The sequence below is a fragment of the Eschrichtius robustus genome, chromosome 17 (assembly GCF_028021215.1).
Source record: "Eschrichtius robustus isolate mEscRob2 chromosome 17, mEscRob2.pri, whole genome shotgun sequence".
In the NCBI taxonomy this organism is placed as follows: Eukaryota; Metazoa; Chordata; class Mammalia; order Artiodactyla; family Eschrichtiidae; genus Eschrichtius; species Eschrichtius robustus.
Genome location: NC_090840.1, coordinates 70,635,246 through 70,653,179, shown reverse-complemented (window position 1 = coordinate 70,653,179; position 17,934 = coordinate 70,635,246). Strand labels below are relative to the sequence as shown.

General features: G+C 44.0%; 1 protein-coding gene across 1 annotated transcript in view; it reads left to right on the top strand.

Moving 5' to 3' along the window:
- FBXO32 (F-box protein 32) overlaps window positions 1-14,625 on the top strand; it is a 28,849-nt gene extending 14,224 nt beyond the window's left edge. Inside the window, exons 5-9 of the mRNA XM_068526253.1 lie at window positions 5,921-6,014; window positions 6,858-7,042; window positions 12,570-12,752; window positions 13,696-13,839; window positions 14,279-14,625. Coding sequence (XP_068382354.1) covers window positions 5,921-6,014; window positions 6,858-7,042; window positions 12,570-12,752; window positions 13,696-13,839; window positions 14,279-14,368 — 696 coding nt within the window. The 3' untranslated portion in view covers window positions 14,369-14,625. The remainder of the gene's footprint in view (window positions 1-5,920; window positions 6,015-6,857; window positions 7,043-12,569; window positions 12,753-13,695; window positions 13,840-14,278) is intronic.
- Window positions 14,626-17,934: the final 3,309 nt, after the last annotated feature.

Genomic DNA, 17,934 nt, shown 5'->3' with positions numbered 1-17,934 from the left:
AGGGAATAGGGCATCATTCTAAGTTCAGAATTTTCTGGAATGGATGGAAGACAGAGAGGCAAGTTGTTCTCGGCTAAGAATACAATTAATTTGTGTAAACTTGGCCCTCAGTTAGAGGGATGTTTCACTTGCAAATAATATTTACCCAATCTTGACATGCCTGGAGATTATTAATGTAGCAGAAATGTTCCCTCTTTCAACCTGTCAGTGTTCAGGCTTAAAGTCAGGACAAAACTTTCCAGGTTTTAATCTGTGTTATCCATTGAGTAAATAAGGGAAGTACGTGGCACTCAGTGCAGGCAGAGGCACTGCCTGATGTAACCAAAGGTTTATTGCAAAAGACATAATTTTCCTATGGGCACCCAGCTGGCGTATCGAGCATGTGAGAAATGGCAGGGGCTTCTTGAAGTTTTTTCCTACCTTTGATAATCCTATGGCTTGTTTTCTAATCAGACATATACCTTAAACTGCAGGGCTCACTGTCATAGGAGATAGAAGAATCAGGGATAAGTTACATTCTTAACAATATTCTATGCAAGATAGAGTATGCTTGGGCAACAGCTGCATGGGCAACCTTGAACTAACAGGGAGAGTAGCTGCTGTTTTTGTTGATGCTTCTGAAGCCCCAGTTGCTTAGTGTCCCTTTAAATCTCTTTAAATATGTGTGTGTATGTGTGTGTGTGTATATATATATCTACATATATATATAGATATAAATATATGTATTTGTTAAGTGCCTGCCGTGTGCCAGGTTGGGGTAGAGTGGTAAACAACATAACCCCTTCTGTCTTGAGGTTTCCATCCCAATTAGACAGTCAGCAAGCAAGTAAACAAGATCATTTCAGACATGTATAAATGAAACAGTGAAGAACACTGAAACCATAGTTAAGATCTAGGATGGTCCGCAAAGGGCTCTCTGAACAGGTGACATTTGAACTGAGACCTGAGGGGTGGGATGGAGCTGGCATGTGAAGACGTAGCAGGACAAAGGCTGGGAGGTGGGAATGAGCTGAGCCTGCTCTGGGAACCAAAGGCGGGCTGTGTGGACAGAGCAGGGCGAGCTAGGGAAGCACTGGGCAAAACGAAGCTGGACGAGGGGCGAAGACCAGGTCAGGGAGGACCTTGCCAGTTATGGTAAGGAGTCTGGATTTTTTTTCTAAGGGCAAAGGGAAGCCATTTGAGGGTTTCAAGCAGAGAAGTGACGTGAGCTAATTTATTTTTAAAAGTCTGAATGCTATGACGAAGGGAAGAGATGACAGGAAACACGCATTTTCTGCGGGCAAAGTGAGACAAGAGGGCAGTCTCCTCTCCCCATTCATCTTCCACGCACCACTTCAAGCTGAGGTTGATATCCCTCCGAGACTGACTATAGGATATTGCTTGCAACGAGACTTTTCCTCTACTCAGTATGTCTAAGACTAGCACGAGCCAAAGCTGAAGGGCAGGATGTGGTTTCAGCATGCGGCAACCACCAGCCCTTCCTCCCGTGGCCCAGAACCGGTCCTGTTACTGCACAGCTAGTCACTGCGGATCGGGTCGTGCTGGATCCCCAGGCGGCCCCCACGGTAATGATAGCCTGGAATTCAGGAGGAGCTGAGAACCCTCTTCTCCAACCCCTAGCCCAGTCCCCCACCCCGCCTCTCCTTAAACACAGCCACAAATTACTGGCACCTGGGCTAAACTTTGCCCAGCAGGAAACAAACAGCCATTTTCAAACAATCCGTTTTCCTCTGCTTTTTCTCGTGTGGGTAGAGGCAAAGAATCCAACTGGCTAAGTCATCTTGGTAAATAAATTGCTAGATACAGCCCTTCTCCCCGTAGGCACACAGCTCTCTTGACACTGAAGTAAAATTAATAAATTCTGTCTTCTTTACCACTAGTTCCACACAATACTGGTTCTGGGTCTGTAGAGTTATGCTGATGTGGAAAGTAGACCTAAATGATTTACCCAAAGCAACTGCCTCATCCTAAATGCGTTATTAACCCTTTCTGGGTATTATTTCTCCCTTAATGTGAAAAGCTGATTACCGGTCCCAGTGTAATACTGATTTAAGATTTCCAGACTCTTTCCTAGAACATAACACTACATGGTATTGCTACTATTTTTAGAGTAAAGTTTGGACCTAGATGCAAATTTGATTGGCCTTGACAAACTGAAGTCCTTTAACTATCAAAATATATGTTCTCCATTAGACATATCTTGGTCTAAGTCCTGGCTCCACCACTTGCTACTGCTATATGTCTTCAGGTGAGTTGCTTAACTTCTCTGAGCCACGAAATCCTCTTTTGACTAGTGGAGAACCCACTTCAGTGGGTTGCCTCTGAAGATTAAACAAGATGACACATGTAAAATGCGTAGCATGTAGTAAACACCCATTATTGCTAGCAAAGTTAGACTTCATGGTAGATGCAACTATGTAAGCCACAGAATGTATCAACATTAACTTATATCAACAGACAGGGAGCTACTAAATATATAAGAAACATAATAAAAATGACAGAGAGGAATATGAAAATTTGAAAGCATTTAAGCATTTGGTTGACAATACATAAAATTGAAATACAGGGATTCTAAAGGTCTCTAAACCAGCTGTACTTTACCCTACTATTCACTATGCCTTCCCTGGCAGTAATTCTACCTAGTAATAGTCTCTGTACTATGATTAAAATGAATGATAATAATTTATTGAGTATATTCTTGCTATCAGGCACTGTTCTGAGTGCTTTATGAATGCATTTAATCTTCACAGCAACTCTGAAGTAGGTACTATTATTATGTATGTTTTACAGATGGGGAAACTGAGGCAGGCAGTTTGGCTCTGGAGCCCTCACTCTTGAACCCTATCATACACACACACACACACACACACACATTCTCTCTCTCTATCAGAAATTGACAAATTATGGCCCAAGGGCCAAATCTGCCCCCCATGCCTGTTTTTGTAAATAAAGTTTTATTGGAACACAGCCACACTTATTCATTTACATACTGTCCAAGGCTGCTTTTGTACTACAGTTGCTGAGTTAATTAGTTGCAACAGAGACCTTATGACCTCCAAAGGTTAAAATATTTACTATCTAGCCCTTTACAGAAAAAGCTTTACAGAAAAGATAACCCTTGATATCCACTTTAAACTTCACTAAAAGATTGGGGTTCAGAAGGGGAAGAAATAATACCTTATAATAATAATGCCTTGTATTTGGTATTTCCAGTGGGTTTTTACATACTGATCTCATCTAATTCTCCTAACAACCCTGTGAAGTAGGTAGTCTTTTTTTATTTCCACTTTAGAAATGAAGAAACTGGGGCTCAGTGAGTCTAGGGATCGTGTGTCTTTATCCGCATCACCTATCACAACACTACGATAGAATGGGCATGCAGAAAATACTTGCTAAGTGAATGACAACTGTAAAGGTCACCCAGCTAGAGCATCTGGGTCTCCTCCTATTCTGGGGTTCTCTCTCCTGACCCCAAGGCTGCCGGACAGTGAAAAGAAGGACTTTCTCTTGACACCGGAATAAACAGAAGGTGGTTGACGTGTCATTCTCCTGACAGTTGATCGAGTTTTGCTTCTGTATCTTTCTCTTCCTTAGTCAAAGATCATCTCAGTCAGACCAAAGGGCTTTTTTGTTTCCCCTCAAATGCATAGTCACAGCCTTGAGAATTTTTGTGTCCCTGTGATTGGTGCATTTTTAGACAAGATTGAAACTGATGCCCTCGTGAGATGGTAGTCACATGAAATGGGGGTTTTGGATGGATTTCAGGCAGAGCTCTGCCCGCCCTCCTCCCACCCCATGATGAGTCACTACCCTTCCCAGAGCCGACTCAAGACTTTTGTTTTCTTTCATCTTGCTTTGTGCTGGTCATGTGAGGCTCAGGGTATTAATAGACCCTGGGCTTGGCCTTCTGAATCTTGTTGTTGGTCAAGAAGATAAATGAACGGTTTGGCCAGTCCCTTTGTGCCATTTTTCACTCCTCTCTTGACTGTCACGCGCTGGTTGGTGACAGAGCTGAACTGGAAAGGCAGAGGACAACGCGTCTGGTCACCGCCTGTGGACGTGGCCTCTGCTGATGTTTTGACTTCTTGCCTCTCTTTGTGGGCATTTGGTCAGTTCCTGACGTCCAGCCTTGGATCACCAGTACTAATCTTAAAAACCAGCCTCAGTCTTTCTTTGCCACCTTCCCCCAGCCTGATAACAGCATCTCTCCCTGTGTGTGAGAGAGATACATAAGCCAGGCAGGAAAAGATTTGGGGTCTTTTTTTTTTTTTAACTTAGAGTAAAATTATGTTCAGGAAATTAAAAGTCTGTCCGTGGTTTGACAGGCTCCTAAGGGGCTCTATGGGGACAAAATTTTTAAACAAATGCCTTGGAAGCAGAGGTTCTTTGAATTGCCTGGGGCTTTGGTCCAAAAGTTTCAGTTCTTCTCTGCAGCCCAATTTTTAAAATGTCACTTTGCTAGTTCCCTCAGCCTTGATTCCAGCACCCAGCACAGTGTCATACTTGGTGTTTACTGACCTGAAGTGAAGTTGGGCTGGGGCCTGGCCAGGAGATGAAACTCCCTTGGAAGGTTTCCTAGGAGCAGAGATACAAGCTTTAACATAAAGGGAGGTCCTGGGTCTCTAAATCTAGTTTACTGGCTCTAAGGCTAGTGAGTTTTACTTAGCCTGGTGGGTTCTGGTGCAATTAATTATTTTCACTTTATATCAACCTCTTTTGTTCGATAACTCTGTGAAAGCATGAAGTGTGTTAAGAAGGATCCCGCTGAGCCCTGTCACTCCTTGTGGCATAGTTGGTAAAGTTTAGTTTCTTGAGCCTCACTTTGCTCATCTGTTAACTGGGTTGAACCACATGATCTCTAAGACCCCATTCCAGTCTAAAGTTTCATTTTTTCAATAATAGAATCTTTGATTTTTTTTTTTTAAATCTTGCCACATCTATAAAGAATTTTGCTTTTGAAGGGAAGAAAGGTTATGCTAAGGGTGCACCAACTTAAATTATTATCTTTATTTCTTTTTCTTTGGTGATAACATGGGTGGTGGGGAATGGGACATACTCCTTCAGTAAACCAACCAACCTTTACTTTCTACCTAATTTATGCCAGGCACTGTGCTAAGAGTTTTATGTGCATTCCCTCATTTAACACTCTCACCAATCTTGGAGACTCTAAGTATTACAAGTAGAGATGAAGAAACTGGGGCACCAAGACATTTAGGAATTTACCCAGAGTCACAGAGCTGATAAGTGGTCAAAGCAAAACTTGCACATAAGTCTAAGAGCTACAAGGTTCCTAGCCTCTAAGTAGAAATATGAGTATACACTGTACATCCCTGAATGTCTCTTTCTTCCTGTTATTGGCTTCTTTCTACAGAAAGTTAAGTGCAGTGAAAGATTCTAATTAACAGACATTTTTATTGAATGCTACATAAGCAGGAGATATCTGGATAAGAATTGCCACTTCCTTGAAAAGTGCCCATCGTTGCTGAACTTGAGCTTTTAGGTGCCTTGAGAGCAGTCCCAGCCAGTGGGGTGAAGTTCAAGTAGGGGTAAAAGAATTCCCGCTGGGAGCGATTATGTACAACTCCAACATCACAGGTCATAGGAGGTTTTGTTCCCTTTGGAGAACCTCAGCTTCACTTGCTGAAGTAGGACAAGTAGAATGAATTAGCCCTGGCTGAAGCCAACCTCGTTATATTTAAAAGAAAAAAAGCAATTAAATATTCAGCCTGATGCCTAGGTTTTGAATTACCCCCATTTGTCTTTTACTCAGAGCATCTGCTTTTTATTGCATTGTGGCCCTGCCTGCCATTTATCTCTCCCCGTCAGTCTGTATCTACGTGTCATGTGACTCAAAAGTGAAGATTAGAGGAGAAAAATATCTCTGTAGTCTAAGCCTGGCAACTTCTATTTTTATCCACAGCTGTTGGAACTGATAGCAAAGTCACAGCTCACATCCCTGAGTGGCATTGCCCAAAAGAACTTCATGAACATTTTGGAAAAAGTGGTACTGAAAGGTGAGCTCTCTCTCTCACTCTCTCGCCCCTTTTTATAGACCTGGGGCCGGGCAGATGGGTTTTCCAATGCAGTGGACATGTCATTGGATTTAAGAGAATGTGAGCGGATGGAAATGAATGACTCCAGATGCATTTCAGGGGTGCTGGATTCCAGTTTAGAAAGGAGGGCCATTCATGCTCATGACAAAGGGTGAGACCGTCACCCTCCTGTCCTTGTGTTGGGATCATCCATTTGTCCTGCTCTAAGCCTCTCAAGCTTCTTGGCATAGGCACGTGTCCCAACCTTGGCTGCCGAACCTCTAGATTCCAAATTCCTAGAAAATTGAGCTGTGTACAAGGCAGAATAGATCCATAGACTCTCTGAGCTAGAAAGAACTTTACGTCTCTGGCTCAACTGACTCATTGTGTATACGGGAGAAAGAGTGATTTATCCATAATCACACAAAGAGTCAGCCAGACTGGATGAGAATCCAAGCTCCTGACCCCCAGACCTGTGCTTCTGCCACTGATCATCTAAAAGAGACATCACTGCTGGGCAAAAGAAGCTGCTTTCAGATCAGGTGAGCTATTGGTGCTGGTAGGACAATGAAAAGAGAAAGAGTCTTTGTAGAAAGCGGGGAGAAGAGAATAAAGAGGGACCTAGATAATGGAAACTCTACCCAATAACCTCGAGTGCAGAAGCTTGGCCAAGTGTAGAATAAACACCAGTGAGAAAGAAAACCATATCCCCAGTGGGTGTACCCAGGTAACACGAGCAGAGTAGAGAAGAAGAAAGAACCACTTGTAAACTATGGAGTGTTCTAGTCTCATAAACGTTACTGCTTTTTTTCTTCCCCACTCAAGTCCTGGAAGACCAACAAAACATTAGACTAATAAGGGAACTACTCCAGACCCTCTACACGTCCTTATGTACACTGGTCCAAAGAGTCGGCAAGTCTGTGCTGGTCGGGAACATTAACATGTGGGTGTATCGAATGGAGACAATTCTACACTGGCAGCAGCAGCTGAACAACATCCAAATCACCAGGGTAAGCTGGAGCAGCCCAGCCTCCTCCTAGCAGGAACGGCTGCAGTTGGTTCCTCTGCTGGGATGCTGGGCAGCCTCGCCAGGACTTTAAATCCTCTCTGGTGATGGAAGAGTCTGGACAGTTCTGATTGGATGCTTTCCGTTGGGTGCTGAGGGTGGGCTGGGGGACTTTCCAATACAGGGAGGGTGGGAAGAAGAACTTGGCAGAGCAGGATCAGAGTATATGAACAATGACAGCCAATGGAAATGTGGTGGGAAAACTACAAACTTGACCTTGGGGCCGATGTAGGCTATTTCACTGAAATCTTTAGTGGGATCTGGAGATCTCTGCCCATTTCCTCTTAAACTACGAGTTTGTTTATAGCTTTAGGATGCTGCCTTGTATACAACAGAGCTGTGATGGCAGTGGCTTGGAGAACTGGCACCAGCCTTTTAAAACTCTAGTTCCAATTATTAATAGTTATGATAAAGGAAGGCTTTGAGTAAAGGCTGTAAACATACAGGTAGGAAAAGACATGAGCAATTCTCACTCAAAGCAAACAAACAAACCAAAAAAACCCCACATTACCAGTTAAACTACTACCAGTAGTTTCTTTTGGCTTTTAAAACGTAAGTTGGCCCCCAGCTCTTGGCCTCTTAAGAGTGAGCAGGAGGACTAAGGCACACAAAAAATGTGAGAAAGACGCTGGTGTAATCTCTCAAGGCTCCCTAATGGACAGACACACTTAGGCAGCTCACGTAGCACTTGGCTGACTTATCTAATCACTGACCATGGCTGTTTTAAGTGGTTCCGGGACCCAGGCTGATAAAGTTTGGGTCTGCCCCGTCTCTCGAGAAAGAAACATGAAAAAACTTCTTTGACCTCTTTTAAATATTTCACTATATGAAGTTTGCAAAATGCAGTGTCCTTGACTTTACTGTTAATAACCTCTCTGTGCCTTAGTTGTTTTTTTCTTAACTCTGAAACAGGGAATAATTAGAAGTCTCAGAGTTCTGTGACTTCCTTAGAATCACTTAGGCTACAGTACACACACACACACACACACCCCAGTGATACCCAACCAGTGATATAAATGAGCAAGTCCCATTAGTCCCAAGGGCATCTTCCCTCCAGCAACTTCGAACACCCATTTAGATGGTCACACTTGCCCAGAACTTGCCTCTGTTCTCTCTGTCCACCTCACAGGAGGCCCCCCCTTGGCCACATCTGCCCACATACCTTGCACTTCCATGGGCTTACTTCCCCAAAGCCCCCCTCTATTGATCTACAAACTCTCTTGGGAGGTACCCATTGTAGTTGCTATAACTCTTCATGGAGTGAGGGTAAAGGGGGATCAGAGAAGCCCAGTGACTCTCCCCAAGTGACACAGCAATCGGGGCCAGAGCTGAGGCCAGAACCCTGGGCTTCTTATTCCTAAAACAGCAAAGCTTTTAACATCAGTGGTTTCCAAACTTTTTTTCAATCTAGCTTTCTTCCAACTATTTATTCAATGACCCAGCCTTTTGCAAACCTTTTAAATCCAGTGAAATCCTATGCAGGACAGATCAAACACTGAAGTTCATCTCATCCTCCCCTCTGCTCACGGCACCCCAGCCAGACCAAGCTATTCTCTGCACACTCTAAGCTTGGGCCTGCCTCAGGGTTTTTAAGCCACCTCCCTCCCTGACCATCCAATCTCCTGAAGCCACTATCATCTTACCTTCTTCAGAGCCGCTATTATGATCTGAAATCATCGCATATGTATATTCACTTCCCTGTCTCCTCCACTGGCTTATAAACTCCACAAAGAAAGGACGTCACCGTCTTGTTCCCTGCTCTATTCCTTGTCCCTGGACCAGAGCAGATGGCAGTCAGTAAGTTTTAGTTGAATAAATAAATGATTGAAGGGGACGCTCCTCCCACCACCTACCTTAAAACTTGTTCAATGTTCAGAGGAATACAGTTGGAAAATATTGCCCTGTATTTACAGATGAGCATGAAGATTTATCAACTGCAGGGTCTGGGACTAGTGATTCAAATTCTCTGTGCCTCAATTTCCTCATTTGGAAAATGGGGGCAGTCATGCCTATCTCAATGCCCTGGTGTGAGATTTAATCAGGTAATATATAGAAAGCACTTAGAACAGTGCCTGACACATAGTAAGTATTGTAAATGCGTCAGCTGTTACTATTATGAAGGGCTCACTCTGTGGCAGGCACTCTTCTAAGTCCTCTAATGTATTCATTAACTCATCTAGTGACTAATTGTAAGTAGGAGTCATCATAATAGCTAATATTTACTGGCCACTGTGCTCAGTACTTCCAGGCATTGTCTCATGAGAAAAATCACACTGAGTGGTTAAGAACAATCTGGCCGGGCCCTCCCCACCAATAAGATGTGGGTTGAACCCAGGCCTGTCTGCAGAGGCTCTACTTTTACCCATGACACTCTACTCCCTCATGCCCTCCTTCCCAACCCTCCTTGGCTCTGAACTACATTATTTTGAGAGCAGTGCTGGAAGGAAAGATTGAGACAGAGAGAAGGAACTTAATTACTTCAGTCTGGACGGTATTTTAAAACTTACTTTTTAACAGTTTGGACCAAAGAGAAGTATGTTATTAACGTGAAAATGTTAAGGTGACATTTACAGTAATTGCTTTCTATTTGCCAAAGTTCTATCAGTATTTTCCCAGCAGATAATCTTGTTTTCCTTCAAAATTTCCTATCTAATTCTATGGAGCCCATTTTTATTGGCAAAAATAATTTATATAATAAAGAATGAAGGGGGAAAAAAACTAAGAGAACTGGCTTGTAGGGGAAAAAAATCAAATAGAATCATAGTGTCCTGTGAGCAAGGCAGAGAGAGTTTGGAAGCATGGGGGGTGGGCAGGATGAATATAAAAAGATTTTCAGCAAAACACTTGATAGGGGGAGCAAGAGTAACTTCTTTTTCTTTTGTATGTTTATATTCAAATAGAAGAAGGCATGCAAGCAGTTAATCATTTCTCAGGAGTAAGGACTCAGCATGGGGTCTGGGCAAGGATTTTGGAAAAGTTCAGGTTTGAAAATTTGAGAGTGAATTCTGCCAAGTGGACTTTAATAGGAGTTCATGTAATAACTGGCCTGGGAGTTTTAACCAAAAAAGTAGATGCTTTGAAGTGCTGGAAACAAAAAGAAAATCTCATGGCAGTTTTATTGGCTCATACGATCAGCAGCAGATGATAAATGAGAAATAGGTCTAGGACCTTCTGCAGTCCGGCAAAGTCCTGAATTTTGCAAACAATTGAAAGTTCAGCCCAGCAGTCCGAACAATATAAATTGTCGAGTCATAGACACTTCTGACGAGTTAGGAGGCTGAAGCTACTCCAAGTCTGAGATTGTTGGAGCTGGAAGGGATCTTCAGAGACTTCTACTAAGCCAATTCATTTTGGACACAGGGAAACTGAGACCCAGATTTCCCAAGGGCACTTGGGATCCGGATCTGCTGCTCGTGCATCCCGTGTCCCTCCCATGCCACCTCCCATTCTTCTCCATCGTCCAACTTCCCAAGCCGCCCTGCCACTGCCCACCTTCCCTCTGCACGCCTGTCCTGCTCTGCGGAGACGCGGGAGGGAACTGCTGAGACTGTGTGTCCCCCTGGAATCCTGTGTGTTCCAGCCTTGATGTGCCTCATACAGAGTTTAGTTCCCTAAAATTTCGAGGAGGGAGCTCAGTACTCATTCCCAGGATATTTTCCCCTCAGCCAAGGAAGGGTTTCTTCATCCTGTTTTGGTTTTTTTTTTGTTTTTTTGTGTGACCTCCAGAGGTGACAGAACACTGAGCTAAAAATGTCAGTAGTTCAAATTCAAGAGCGCACCCAGGACTAGCATGGGAAGGACAAAGAACCATGGTCTCGAGCGATTTGTGCTGACTTCTTATCCAGATGGCAGCAGCCAGCTGCTGTTCAAGAAATAGCAACAAATACTACTGAGGACCTTCTGTACAGATTGTTCCCATAGCACTTGGCGCTTACATCCTTGATGGCATTTAACCTTTGTCCTCTAATGACTTGCTTATATTTCTGGGTCTCTCGCCCATTGCAGCAGCTCCGGTGCCAGGCATAATAGGTACTCAGGAGAGGGGTTTTGTGCTGGGCTAGTCTGCAAGGGATACAAGCTTAGACCTTGCCTTCGAGGATCTGGGTCTGGGTGGAATAACATGAGCTCATCAGAATTTAAACATTAAAGGGCTTAAATATAAATTCAAGGATATGTAGAAGCAACTTCTGCAGAAGCTCACGATTAACTGCCAGTGTGTTCTCCACAGACCAATAGTTATCAAAATGTTCCGTGCAGCCCTAGGTTTGAACAGAGATGCCTCAATGGATGATGGATCTTAGGCTGAAAGGTTCTTGACCAGCCATTTCCCAAAGCGTGCATACACGTGTGTACACACACACACACACACACAGACACACACCAGTATAGAGTCTTTCTGTTGTTGCTGTTTGTACCTATTGAATTATTTGACTTTCATCATTCCACAAATATTTATGGAGTGCCTACTATATGCTAGCACACTTCTAGACTCTTCTAGACATAGCAACGAAAACACACAAAAATTTCTGCCTCCGTGGAGCTTAGATCCTAGCAGGAGTGTTCCATTCAAGCTTCCTTCTGCAGATGGGTTACGTGACATGACAATAAGAAGTTGTTGCAAAAGGCACCTGAAAGAGATCCTAGGAATTCTAGGAAGATGTAGTGGCTAAGGCTTGAGGGAGTCACCAAAGTAGAAAAGGCCTTTCAGAGGAAGTGAGTTTGAACTGGATGTGAAGAAGAGTCACATATGGACAAGCAGAGGCCCGGGCAGAGTGAGGGCCTTGTGGGCAGCGTGTTTGGGGGCCGGTGAGAAAACCTACTTGGGGAGATCAGTGGTCACAAGGAGGCGGGCAGTGAGACCCGAGGCTGGAGGTGCTCTGTCCAGGGTAGTGAGTCCTTTGGGAAGGTAGCGAATATTGTAATTGAGTGAAGCACAGGAATCCAACGTGCGCTATTAGGGGAATCTTTCAGAGCAAAAGTGTAAATAGATGAAGGGGATTCAGAGGTACAAACCTCCAGGTATAAAATAAATGAGCCATTGGGGCTGTAATATACAATATAAAGAATATGGTCAGTAAAACTGTAATCACTTTATATGGGGACACATGGTTACTAGACTTATCGTGGTGATCATTTCATAATGCACGCAAATGTCAAATCACTATGCAGTACACCTGAAACTAATATAATATTGTATGTCAACTACAGTTCCATTTTTTTGAAAGCGTAAAGCCTTGTGCAACTTAGGAAAATCCCTCTGGCACCATCCGCTGGAGCCGCTCCAGACTGTTCTTTGCGGGTCTCAGTCATGGGTCCTGTGTCTGTACTTAGAGTAGAGAGAATTGCTGCTTTGATCTCTGATCAATAAACCACCTTGAGGCTGGAGGATGAGGGGACAGCTGCATCCTGGGTGTCACCTGGTGCATAGCTACTCTCTGCCCTGCAACTTAACATAACCCTTCTCCCCACAGCCTCCCTTCAAAGGCCTCACCTTCACTGACCTGCCTTTGTGCTTACAACTGAACATCATGCAAAGGCTGAGCGACGGGCGAGACCTGGTCAGCCTGGGCCAGGCGGCCCCCGACCTGCACGTGCTCAGCGAGGACCGGCTCTTATGGAAGAAGCTCTGCCAGTACCACTTCTCCGAGCGGCAGGTCGGTGCAGCCCAGTGGCCGTTCTTCCTTCTCTTCCTCTCTGCCCGCCACCCTCAAGCTGCCTTGGCATCCTTCTCAAACCCACTCTCCAGAGCTCCCTGGTTTGACTAGAAAACAGTTCAAGGAGTTTCTAAATAATATCTGTGAGATTTTGTTTATGTGTTTCAGTAGGAAAAAAAAAAAAACACCTTATATTCTTAACCTAGTCCCATGTTACAACTTGCTCCAAAAAAAATTCATAAATTGGCACCAGTCCTTCTTTTCTCTAACACAATAACTTACATTTTTATGAGATTTTACAGCTAAAGGACTTTTACTGATGTTATTTCATTTTGTGTTAATGGCCCAGGGAAGGGTAGATATCATTATGCCCACTTCAAACGGATGGAGGGACTAAGGCCACAAGTGACTAAATGACATATCCAAATTAGTAGAGCGCTCTCTAGGTGGGGAAACTGGCCTTGGATTTGAATTTGGGCCTTCTGACACCAGCTCTAGGCCTCTTTCCCCTCCACACACTGCCTCAGATTTTTTTTCCAACTTCTTTATACAGAAGTGTGAGCTCAACAAGTTCTGTTCACGAAACCACTAATATTTCGATATAAAATAGAGCCATTGTGCCGAGCAGTCACTGCATCTCCCTGGAAATAATCACTCAAGTCTACAGCAAAGAAAAGATTGAAGTGGTTTACTGAGATCACCTAAACTTTCAAGACCATCCAAATGCAATTTAGTACAGGTCACCAGTCAGGCGTCATCAGCCACCTGTTTCTTTTAAAGACTGGTTAAAAGCTATTGTTTCCTTCACTAGGTAGAGCTCAGAAGCTACTTCTTTATATCTTTGCTACTTTTTCCCTAGCTGTTGCCAGGGTATAGATGAAAAAGGTGGAAAGGGGGCAGGAGCAGAACTTTTCTGAACTACTTTTATTTGTTTGATATTTAGATCCGCAAGCGATTAATTTTGTCAGATAAAGGACAGCTGGATTGGAAGAAGATGTATTTTAAACTTGTGCGCTGTTACCCACGGAAAGAGCAGTATGGAGACACCCTTCAGCTTTGCAGACACTGCCATATTCTTTCCTGGAAGGTATATGTCTTGGAGGTCGTTGCCACACATCCCCAGCCCAGCCCCTAAGAGCCAATGGCGCCAGCACTGTGTCGCCAAATGCTTTCCTGCTCTTCACTGTTGTAGCCCCCAGCTGAAGGTGAAGGTAAAACTGATTCAGCCCCTGGGGAAAGAAACTTTCAAAGACCTTCATTTCCTTCACCCCGCTGTGTTTATTTTTTTCTGCAACTCCCCCCGCCAAACTCCCCCATCGCTCTGTGCACAGGTGTGCGCACGTGCACACACGCACACACACACACACACACACACACACACACACACAGCTCTTTAGTTTTCCATAACACAGGGCATTCTTGACAGAGGAATGTTGTTTTGAGGTTGGGCAATGCCTTACTTAGGGTGCTACAAGCCAATGAGATGCTGCCGAGAATGCCCACCTAACCATGATGTTCCTTTCTAGGGCACCGATCACCCGTGCACAGCCAATAACCCAGAGAGCTGCTCCGTTTCACTTTCACCCCAGGACTTTATCAACTTGTTCAAGTTCTGAATCCCAGCACATGACAACACTTCAGAAGGGTTCCCCTGCTGATTGGATGGTTGGAAATACAGAGTTTGGATGCTTCATTTGTAAATAGTGTACATTTTAGACACTGGCTCAAAACTTCTGAGATAAGCCATTGAGAGGACGTTGGAGGGGAGAGATGCAGTTGCTGGCTGCGAATTTAAGCATACGGACTTCTCATTAGAATTGGTATGGAAAAGCAGAAATACTGTAAATAAACTATCTTTCCTAATGATTTGCCAGCAAGACTATATGGCAGGAATTCTATTTCATCGGCGAAAATGGAATTCTCTTGACGTTCACTGAGACTCTTGTACAGTTCCCTAGAGATGTGGGAGAAAGGGGCAAAACTCAAATACAAGATAGAATGCTCTTTGTTTACAATGTGAAAATGTGTTGAAAAAAAGAAAAAAGAAGAAAAACTACATATGAGAAATCCCTGGGCTTTGGGTTTTGATCTGGGGTTTGTTTTGAAAAGGCAAAGGAAGCACCACTCATCTTAAACCCGCATGGGTATAGGGCCTTATCTTCTGAAGATACCACACAATAGTCTACCTCGGAAAGCTACAATGCTCGCTCTGACAAAGTGCGTGGTCCAGTAGGCAGTCTCTGTTTTTCTTGTTTCTTCATCATATAAAAAGTGATTTAAAACAGGAAGAGATATTGGAGGCAATCCTCATCATGCTTCAGGCTTCCTTTTTAGACGAATGGGACACTCTTTGGGGTTGCCTCTTTTCTAGAACAACCCCAAAGCATCGATGCCTTTTTTCCTTCCATGTTGTAGCTCATTTGGGACAACATAAGGCCAATTAAAAACAGTTCAAGAGGAAATCCTGCCACAGAAAAGATGGAATTAGTCACCCAATAGCTGTGAAGACTTTCTTATTCCTGTTTAACTTCTTGGCTTGTCTGGGCTTCCTGGGGTATCTTCACGGATAAGCCTATCCCTGGGGACTGTTTGGAGCCAGAGTACTGATAAAGGCTTGTAAAACAGGTTTTACATATCAGCTGCTGTTCCTCTTGGTGGGTGACGAGTTGAGGAGTTTTCTTTACATGCAACACCAAAATTTAGTCAACCTGAGGTAGGGCTTCTTGTAAGGATGATAAAGTAAAGCCTGGCGTTCCAGCCAGATGGGGAGCCAGAGGTACTATGAGTTCATCCTAAACTTGCTCCAAACCCCAGGGGAACTTGCTAGGCCAATACCAGCAGGTAACTATGTGGAAGAAGGAAATCTCAGGACTTAAGGAGTCAATATTCCTGGGAGGGAATGGGGGATGTTTTTGTTTTTTACTTTTTATAGAACTTTGCTTATCTACAACAATGTACATATTTTTGCAATTGTATTTGCTTTCCTTTTTTTCTGGTAAATAAAGTGGCCACCCAGCATGACCTTGGCACATAAGTGAAGCAGAAATAGGAACTTGGTTCACATTTACGTTGAGGAGCAGTGTATTCTTAGCGGTTGAATTTGGGGTGACCTGAAATGGGGAGAGATGGTTAAGAATGTACAGAGACAAGCCAAGGGACCAACTAGTGATGTAGGACCCCTTCACGCCCTTCCCTCAAAGCACAACCCAAGTACCAGCATCCGGAAGGGAACTCGACCACTAGTTGATGTTCCTCACTTTGCAAGGTCTGTGCCTACACCAGGATTTCTTAATATCTTTTTTCATCACCACCCCCCTGAAGAAGAAAAAAGTAAATTGTTTATTTCAATTCTGAGCAAAAGTAAATACTGAAGAATGAGATTTTGTTGGGTAAGGTTGAGCTTCGGAGGGCCACAAACTACTGTAACACCTCTTCTCCCCCCGAGTCAAGGTCACACTGAGAATGCAGGGTCCAGACCATGGAATAAAAAGCTCTGTCTTCCATAATTCAGGCAGTTTCTCGCAAAGGTCTCAGCTTCCTTAAAGATGTGAGTGGAGCTGGGATTGTCGTTGCTGTGAGGGCTCTGGAACCTTTGACTCTGGCATTTTTTGGCGTTCATGGCCTTCCACATCTTCCCCCCAACTCATGACCTCCACCCCTCCACGCTGATGGAGCAGATGGAGACTCCACGGCACCTTCAGGTTTGCAGTCCCAGAAATGTCGCCCGCTTTGACTGTCAGCACGAAACTGGCGAACCAGCGTCACTTGGACTGTCCGTGGTGCTCACGACCGCATAGCGTGCCCCAGGCAGCAGGAGCGTCTGTGCAAAACGACCCTACCACAAGGGATAGGCTTAACGGTCTTCTGAAATGTCTACCCAGATGGTGACTCGGGGCTCTCCCCATCTCCTTTGGCATAATTGGAGATGGTGTGTGACAGAGTCAAGGGAAATTTTTAAGGAAAAGAAAAGAAGAAACCAACATTTGTGGTTCCCTTTCATTGGAAGAGGAGAATAAGGAAGGAAATGGCAGGTGGAGAGGGAGAGGGGAAGGAATAGAAGTGGCGTGTCTTTGATGCTGTGGTTTGTGGGAGGGCAGTGGGGGAAAAGAGCACAGCGGGTGTGAGCATCTGTGTTGGTGCCACTGGGTGGCTGTGAAGCATGGCCAGAGCCTCACGTATAAGTAAAGCGAGCTAAAAAGAAAATGCTTGTTCCCTGGGCACTAATCGTCTATAGAATTTCTATTGGCAAACCCTCCCAGGACAGAGTGACCTAAAAAACAAAAACAAAGAATCTCTGTCTCAGAACTGCTGTTCTAAAAGCCAGAAGGGACATGACAATGGAAAGTGCTGGAAGAGACAGAATGCTCTACTGTCTTTGCTGTACCTACCTACCCCCACCCCAACTCTGTAGAGGAGAATTTAAAATTGATGTCAAATATGAAAGTAATCTGGACTTCCAGAGAAGGAAAGAGTTTTGTCCAGGACAGTGGAAGCCGAGCCACGGGGATGTTATGCTTTGGTTCAACACGCAGGTTTCCGAGCAACGATCCTAGAGTTTCTTGAGAAGAAGGCACAGCATTTGAGGAAAGGAGAATATGAGAAGCTTAGGAGGGCTCAACTTATAACAAGATCAGACATTGTAAACTAGATGGTGTTATTACTCAACGCTGTTACTTTTAGTGGATGGACCAGTCATGTGGGAGGATCGTGGCAGAAACTACAATGTGAAAACATCCCCAGTTTTGAGGTCAACAGGGTCAGCTGTAAGATGACCTATGTTTAGTGATGGTCCATTTTATATTGAAGTGGCTCAGAGGAGATATTGATATTTTAGATGGGCTGCAAAACTGTCAAGGCAAGAACGGGCTTCACTTGGCAATGGTGAAGGAAGGTAATAAGTGTGTATTGCCTTATTGCCACAGTTCTCTCTTCAAAAACTGTTTGGGAGCTTGCAATTAACAGAGGCTCCTTGTTTCCAGTTGTTTTTATGTGGGAGAAGAGAAAGAGCTTGGAATTTCATTTGTCTAAGCAAGTGGTGTGATTTACAAGAAGTTCAATCATTTCAAAAGTATATCATTCTTAGTGTTCAATACAATGTTTATCATAAAATAGGCACCTGAGTTTATATATTCCTGCCAGGCTGAAGGGCAATTATGTCTTGCTATGCAAACACGCTATTTTA